Below are 9,282 nucleotides of genomic sequence, written 5' to 3' on the forward strand. Positions count from 1 at the left end.
GGTACAAAAGAACCATACTGTACTGTCCTTTATTTATTTATCATCAAAATTTATAAGATCAAATAAACACTGATTCATTAAATATAATATTAATGGAAGTCATGGATTACTTAACCACTTTATAATTATATAAACATATTTCTTGTTTTTTTAAATTAAATTAAATAATCTACTGGGTAGTATTTTTGATTTATCATTTAAGTATTACAATATCATATATTTCAAGTTCAAGGTTTATTTCAAAATTGTAGGTTAATTGCAGATAATTACAAATGACACATTTAAAAAATAGTCCTGGGTCATACATTGCACACAAATTACAAAACAACAATAAATTAATTCATAATTTAAAGATGTATTGTCCCTTGCTGTCAAAAAATCATAAAAAAATAATTTTGGAATAAACTTGCTCATATTGCAATAGCATACAAATTATTAACTTGTGGATTAAAATTATTGAATTTAAAAAATATGTACCCTGATTTTTAAACCAAAAAATTATAATAAAAATAATAAAACAGTTCCAGTAACTGGAAGTGTTCCTATTATTTTTCGCTGTAAACTGATGGGTCGACATTTTTTAAATACACTAATTTCTATGTTCAAATTGATAACTTTTATGTTACTTCAAAATGGGCAAGTTAATTTCAAAAAATGTTTTTTATGATTTTTTTGGTATTTAGCATTTGAAAATACATCTTCAGGGGTAAAGTCATACAACAGTATGTCTATAATAATAATAATAATAATAACAATAACAATAACAATAATAATTGTTTGATCTTGATTAAGGGCATTCTTTTTGTAGCCTTATTATCATGTTATATTAATTTAACTAGTGTCATTTTATCATTTTTACATTGTCTATTGGTTATGGCCATTGTCATTATCATGTTATATTTAATTATTAGTGTATTTCACCATTTTTACAATCATGGCTATTTATCATCATTCGTCTACTGCAAAACTAAGATCAACCTATTAGTCATTTAATAACTGTGTACCTACAGTAGTTTTTACTGATAGGTGGATAGAGTGGTAAATGGCATCATTGTTTTTTGAGAATTTGTAAATATATCAATGGCAGACCTGTTATTATTCATTAAAATATATATTTGCATAAACATAAAAAGAAAAAAAAAATTACTCAGCCAATATGGGAAAGACATTTATTTGGATTATCACATTTGGAACATTGTATCAAAAGTCATTTTAAACACTGCATCTTTATTATAGGTTTGGAAAACAATTTTAAAGATATACTCTCTGTGATACAATCTAAAAAATAACCTTTAAAAATGCTATTAATAATTGCTAAGAGGACCAAATATATAGATAAAGCTTCCAAAACAATTAAGTTTCACTGAATAACATAATTTTTACTACAAAAATTCATATTAAGAGTCAACTTTAAGAATCCATGAAAAAACTATATGAATTAATCATCAGAAAAATGTGTTTTAACAAATACAGTAGGAGTATAGTAGTTTAACAGTAACAGCATAATTTTTTTGGTTAATTTTTAAGTAATAATTTTTAATTGAAAGCTAATATAACATAAAGTATAAGCATACAAATTAAGCACTTCAAATATTGAATTTTTAAAAGTTTTTTTAGACCAACACAGAAAGTATTTATTTTTTTTTTCAAAATGTGGAAAAATGTTGCAACTTACTCTTGGTTTGGAGTAATTTTAAATGCAGATTAGATCAATAATGTAGGCATACCATAAATCTTAAATTATACAATTATAAGTAAGAGGTCAATCTACAGTACCATCACAACTTTCGATGGAGAGTCAACAGGTTTATGGGTTCATAGAAATATAAATTTAAGATAAAACAGTGGGCACACAATAAACTAGTACTGGTAGGACTACCTCATTGGTTTGCTAATTATCAATACAAAATATTTATCAGGCTTACTTTGAAAGGTAGGGAATTGCCTAACTTCTAAAAGTCATATGGAAAAACACACACACTTTGATCAGGAGTCTAATACTGTATATGTATACATCACTGAGGTTCTACCTTCACGCATACCCTTACAAAATATATGAGAACATTGTTACATAACAGCAATAACTTACATAATTGAAACATAAAATTGAAAAAAATTGGTATAATCTACAAATTATCAATGGATGCACAGCACACAAATACTACAATGACGGATTTGGTCAATACGTTACCCACATATACATTTACAAAAACATCCATTTACACTTACATACTTCACATTATCACCATTTAACAAGTCATCAGAATATTTAAATTAAATAACAAGGAAATTTCACCAAACTCAACAAAATTGAAAGCTATCATGATAGAGCCAAGAGACTATTGGTCATTTATATGTGCACCTAGCCAAGAATGATGAACAGTATAGTATCTTGTGGGTCATTTCACACCAACTTTATGAAGGAATACAGGAAAAGATTAACAACACACAAAACACATTTGTGTTTTAGTGTAAAAATAATTATGGCATAAAAACAAATCCTTTATGGAAACCGCAGACCTATCTGTTTTAAACTGTGTTTTTAAAAAATTATGGATACACTGTTGGCAATACCACACGAAAGGTTACACCACATACACATTTACCATTTAACAATTATAATTTTGACCAAACATTATCTCATCACTATTAAGTTTCATCACACACTAGATTTGTCAAAAGCAAATCTGTGATGGCTCTACTTAAACATCTTTCAATGTCAACTTATTACAGCAACAAGGAATATACACCATCAACATCATGATTTGCATTGCCTCAGAGAAGCTACTCCTCTGTTTTCTGAGGTTTTCCACACAAACAAGCCATAATGTAATGCCACTTATGTTTCAAATACTACCATATCTTTCCTAGTGAGTTCTTTTACCAAAATTATCAACGATATATCAAATAGGTATTCTTTTTCATGATGTCTTGCACCCTCCTTACAGTGGCATATCCGAATGCTATTTTCCTTTATCAACCATTCATGTTTTTAAGTAGAATAAAGTTCATGAATAAAAAACAATTTTAGAGAATTCTCAAAAGCTTGGAAGCACCAAAAAGGAATCTATAACAAGCCAAACAAAAAAAGAAATAAAGAAATACACAGATTATTTTTTCTACTTTCCTGTTTCTCCTTTTAATTTGCTTGTTATTCCACTTGTTGTGAAACTGTTACTGATGAAGCACCATTTGTAGTACCATGTCGTAGGGCTTTACTTAGAATAAATCTCTCGCTGTATTCTGCAGCTTCCTCATCTTCCTCTTCTGCATGTGATTCACCTTTGGCGGAATCTATATTGTGAACACCATTTGTCACTGGCTTCGTAGAACCAGATAAATTGTCATCTGACTGCATATTCTCATCAGCTTCAGCATCATCGTTTACCTCATCACTCTCTAACTGTAAACAATTCTCTTCTTTAGTTTCATCACTCTCTTCATTTTGTTCTCCATATTGAATTTCTTCACTCATTTCTTCTTCATTAGCCTCTTTATCAATTTCTAAAGGAATGATATCATCTGTACCACTCACTTGTTCATGAGGTATGTTTTCATTACCAATGTTTCTATCACAATCTGACACTGACAATGTACTTTCAATATCACTTGATGTATGTTCTGTTTCAGCATTTTCTTTAGAGTCATCTATTAACTCCTCATGGCTGGAGACATGATCCTCTACGTCATCTTGTTTATGAAATAGGGAAATGTCATCTGTTTCTTTTACAATATCATTTTCAACCAACACATGTGACCTTTCTATTTCAATTGACTTATCTGTAGAAGGTACATTAGTTGACAGAGAAAGTGCAACAGTTTCACCGTCAACTCCAACATCATTAACATCTACTTCAATCTGACTAGTTACTTGTTCTGCAAATGCATCATCTATCTCTTGGTTTTTAACAACTTTACTGTTCTGCCTCACATGATCAACATCTGAAACATCACTAACATCTTCAGTCTCATCAAGTACCTGTTCTGGTAGATCATTATCTTTATCCTGGTATTCATCAACGTCATTGATATTTTCATCACATTTTACAGCACTTATTTCCTCTGGGTATTCATTTACTATATCTTCTCTTGCATCTGAAATCATGTCAGCATTAATATCTAAATCAACCAAAGAATCTTCACTACTTTCACAGATTTTGACACTGTCCTTCAGGGACTCCTTATTGTTGCTCTTATCATGAACCACCTTTTGTAGTTCTTCAGAACATGTGCCCTCATCTTCCTCATCAAATTGTCTACCATCTGATAGGATAAACTCTTCCTCCACAAAATCATCCATTTCAATATCACTGGCCTCGGTATTATTTGACTTCTGATCACACATGTCGTCACATTTTAAGGCAGTCTCTGAGGGAAGTTGACTACTACTGTGACTTTGCTCCTCAGTAGACTGTGAACTTATCTGTAAGTTGTTATCAATATTTTTGTTATCATCACCTTCTTCTTCTGTTGCAGTATTTGAAAAACCTTCATCAAGTGTGTCGCATATAAACGTGTTTGATAACACCAATTTGTCTGCATCCTCAACAATACTATTGTCAGAGGTTCGAACTGTAACATTATCTACATCAGGAAGTGATGGCATACTTTCAATTTCTTTTATAACTTTCACATTACCATTATCTGCAGAATTAGAAGACATCTGAAAAATACTGTTGCTGCTTTCAGTGATATATGATTCTGGAATATCAAGTTCATTTGCATTCCCATTTTTAGCATTATCGTTAGTTCCCTCATCATGTTTTTTCTCTGTTACTGATGCTATTGATCCTTCCATATCCAAACTTTCAGCAGCAGTAGATACTTTATGTGTTGTAGATGTAACAGTCTTACTTTTCACCATGAGCTTTAACTGGGTCTCAGAGATAAGAGTACTTTTTGCAGGATCTGCTTGCTTCCTCGTAATCATTTTAAACTTGGTATCTGTCACATCTTTTGACTTTGATTTACCAAATAGAGGTTTCTCACTGGAAGAGGGTTTACAATGTGGAGGTCTAGTGGTTTTCTGAACTCTGGATGTGCTGCTTCCTTTTGTAGAAATGCTTGAAGATTTAACAGAAGGCATTTGTTTAATAGGGCTAGGTTTTATAGCACCCTTCTTATCAATAGGTGGTTTGCGCAAAGGGCTGGCTGATGTTGAACTTGTCCGCACTGCTCTATCCACTTTATTCCCTCTGACTGGTTGCTTATTCTTCAAAACACCTGCTGACTTAGGTTGTCGGCTTAGCTTCTCAGGCTTAACAGGCTCTCTAGACTTTGTGGAAGGTTCATTTGGTTTTGCCACTGCTTCTTTAGATTTAGCAGCAACCTCTGTGGACTTTGTAGAAGCTTCTTTAGATTTAACAGAAGTTTCTGATAACTTTGTAGAAGCTTGTTTAGAATTTGCAGAAGAATGTGTGGACTTAACAGAGGCACTGATAGACTTTGCAGAGTTTTCCCTAGACTTATTAGAAACATCTTTAGATTTTGCAGAGGCTTCCCTTAACTTTGTAGAAGATTCTTTTGGTTTTGTAGATTGTGGTTTCATAGATTGGCTTCTATTTGACATTGTGGGAGTTTGTGCAGATGATGCTGCCTTCTCTGATGTTTTGGCTTTAACAGATGATTTTGAAGTCAGCTCTGTTGGCTTTGCTTGGGCTGTCTTGATTTTAGGCCTTGCACCTGCAGGTCTTGCTGAACTTACTGAAGTAGGTGCTGGTTTCTCTACCTGAAGTGGTTTTGGCTTTGGCTATAAAAGAAAAGACAAATACAGATAAGTTTCAATGGGAAGACTACATTCTTGATATTCTAAAATAGTATGTTTTAGCTTGTGTATGCATACTTCTTTTTATATTTGTAATTGCTTTATAGCACTGGTTGATGTACTGTATATGACCAACTGTTTTGTTCAATTTGGTTATTTTATACAGTATTATGATATGACACAGAATACCATGCCTACCATACTGTGAGTTATACATGAATAATCTAAGTTAACAAAATGTGTAATGTATATTAAAACATAGGTGATTAGTTGATAGTTAAAAATATACTCTTCTGTTAAAACAATTCTATCACAACTGTCAATAATTAATTATAATTGAAACTAAAGTTTCACTTTATATTCTCCACTTTTTGATAAAAATAAATGCTAACAAGCCTCAACATTTGCTATTTATTTTACAAATTGTCAGCATCAACTATAGTTGTTTAAACCATTTTTATTCAGTGCCCCATGCAGAATTGCTCATTATGAGACATAGCCCCAACATTTATAACATTTTAGATAGGAACATTTTGCTTAAAATATTTAAAATAAAAAGTACAAAAAATACAAACATTCCAGAAAAATAATGTTTAAATTTTAGTTTTATAATAGAAAAAGTAGTGCAGGAATGAACAATGAGCCTGGTTTCCTTAAAATTGCTACACTGTCGCTACCGAGTTTTCAGTGCAATCATTGTACTGCGTAGCAGGCATCACCGAAACCTGTTAGCAATAGCGTGTAGCGATTGTATGTAAACCAAGCTTTATTCTAAATTTAATAATATTTTAAAGTAGAGCAATTTGTAATCCTTTCACAACATGGTCTATAAATAAAATAATCACCATTTCCAATTGTAATTATTGCTTGATTTATATTTATAAATATATTCATTCATTCTAAATCCAATCCTTGATCTATAATCCTTTATATAATCTCAGCACAGGTGCTCTGGTTTGAAAGGAAGGAAATAGTAACCGAAGGAAATTAAATTTTAAAAGAAAATAAAGGTTGTTCGAGCCAAGAACGTGCTTCTTACTACATTCCAATATCATTAATGTTTTTTAACATTTATGGCTGAAAATCAATTACATGAAGTCATTTAATCACATCTAATGAGATGATACTGCATTACTTTATGCACTTTTCATCTAACAGTGAATAACTTGAAAACTACAAGAATTAAAGATTATGCTGTGTGTATTGAGGCCTCCAGAATTTTGCTGACAGCCATGGTGCAACAAGTTTGACGGGGTCAAAGAATTCCGCAGCATTTAGTTGCGAGAAAAATAAAACCAGTAAATGCTAGGTTTTCACCTAGAACTTTAAATAGAAATGTATTAGCACAAATGCCTATGCCTAGGTCCCAAAATAAGAATACATATATGTAGCCTATTTTTTAGAGTATTAAGCTGCTGATGTCACAACAGCACACCCAAGTGGTCGATACAGCTGAAGGTTTCCACAGCCTAGCTGCAGTCCACAGCTTTCTTAACTGAGGTACCTTTACAACCTAACAACATTGTATTTTTACCTTGTAAATTAGAGTTTATGATTAAACATAAATCAGGTAGCAAATGTTTAAGCTTTCATGTTTTTCATTGTTTTTAATTAAAAATAATAATGGTTCTTTTCATTCTTCAAATAAAAAAGTTATTGAAACTGAGGCTAGGTATTGAGGCGCTCTTTTATAATAACCCCTTGTAGTAGTTACTCAGTAACTACAATATGCAGCATCACATTGTCCCATGACATAGAGATGTAGTACAGTATACATACCCGTGATGCACTTGTTAACTTGGGTTTTGGTACCAAGGTTTTCTTCCCCTCATCTACATACACAGCATCTAAATTAATAATAAGACAAGCACTAAATATATTATGCCAATATGGTGTGATGTAAAATGAGTTATAAATATTATTGATAACTAGATTCTAAAATATTGAGTAAAAATACAGTTTATTATAAAACTGAAGGACATATATAACAAGAATGCATACTTTGTAAAAAAACAATGTAAAGCCTTTAAAAAGGAATTAAAGGAAAAAATGCCGTAAAAAACCTTTAACTATGGGTCACTCGCGGTGAGCGTATAATATAAAATAAAATAATATAATGTATAATATAAAAATATAATATATAATAAATTAAAAAAACAAACAAAAGCCTTTATCTAGATGTTGACAAGTGCGGTGATTTCTACCGTACAATTCTCTAATTAATTTTTTATGAAGTGTGCTTTTTATATTTTACCTAATAAAACTGTCTGTTTTAGGTTAGGTCATCGAACGATAACTATATATATTAAAAAATATTAATAAATGATATAAATAGTTAATTATAAAAACAACAGCACTTTCAATAATAGTTAAATAGTATACATGTAATGAAAATAATATAAAAAATAAAAATAATGGCAAAAATGACAATATACCTTGTTTAATCTTGCATTTAATATCTTCTGGTATGGTGTTCCAATCATCAATTAATATCTGGTGATTAGCATTACTAACCATGTATGTGTAGCACTTGAAATAGAATTTAACTAACTCAGTGGAGACACTCTGAAAAAAACAGGTAAACCCATATCAATAATGAGAAAATACATCTTATATGAATTTAATATAACATTTTTTTATAATGCAAATAATTTATTTCAGTGAGAATTTGGGACACTTGCGAATCATGCATGGTGGGAGTTATGCATTGTGAACATTTTTGCAGGGGTATACAGATACAAATACAGATACAGATCTTTTACTGTTATAAAAATACAAGGTAAAATTATGAAAAAAAATAAATATAAAAATATTAGAAAGCACATACAGTAACACAAAACACAATTCTAACTACATGAATTCTACTAACAACATACATTATCTTAGTTTCCTCTTATTAAATTCTATAATTGCTGACAGCAGAAAAGAGTTCCTAAATCTTCCGGTTTTAATATTCGGCATTCTAATTCGTCCAGATTTATTAACCATTATTTCCCCATGCAAAGAGTGTGTTTTATCAGCTATGATTAAGTTTAGTTTCTTATACAGAAAGTCACAGAACATGAAGAACAGAAAGTTACACCTGCAAATGGGCATTTAACTGCAAAAATGTAACTGGCCATATTTCACCACTGCATTCATAAAAATCGAAATACAAATTTCTACCGTTATTACCATCACAATAATTGCCAGTATCAATGCCACTATCATCACCACCACCACTACCATCATTCCCACCATCCCACCATCACAATGATGTCCACCACCATTACTCAATAGATTTGCCATCATTATTAGTATTATTAGGATAAGTATGAAGAATGATGTCTAAATATACACAAATCAATTGCATGTGGGCAGGCGGAGGCTTGCGAGCCGACGCATAAGCGGCTTGGATGGCCGAAACCACCCAGCGAGCAATGGTATCAACAGAAGCAGGCCCATGGGGCCGAACTGAAGACACAAACAAATGCGAATCCGTGCTGCGCAACGGACGCGTGCGATGAATGTAAAACCGC

The 9,282-nt window shown here is 31.5% G+C and overlaps 1 protein-coding gene across 8 annotated transcripts in view; it reads right to left on the reverse strand.

The window, feature by feature from the left end:
• Nucleotides 1-15: 15 nt before the first annotated feature.
• Nucleotides 16-9,282, reverse strand: part of LOC117102265 — a 20,814-nt gene continuing 11,547 nt past the window's right edge. For all 8 annotated transcript variants that reach the window (XM_033242556.1, XM_033242519.1, XM_033242529.1 and 5 more), the window contains exons 12-14: nucleotides 8,200-8,329; nucleotides 7,544-7,611; nucleotides 16-5,749 (exon numbers count right to left, since the gene is read on the reverse strand). In XM_033242556.1, coding sequence (XP_033098447.1) covers nucleotides 3,152-5,749; nucleotides 7,544-7,611; nucleotides 8,200-8,329 — 2,796 coding nt within the window. In that variant the 3' untranslated portion in view covers nucleotides 16-3,151. The remainder of the gene's footprint in view (nucleotides 5,750-7,543; nucleotides 7,612-8,199; nucleotides 8,330-9,282) is intronic.

This window comes from Anneissia japonica, unplaced genomic scaffold, assembly GCF_011630105.1.
Source record: "Anneissia japonica isolate Jap-2015-1 unplaced genomic scaffold, ASM1163010v1 scaffold1005_len2656397_cov198, whole genome shotgun sequence".
Lineage (NCBI taxonomy): Eukaryota > Metazoa > Echinodermata > Crinoidea > Comatulida > Comatulidae > Anneissia > Anneissia japonica.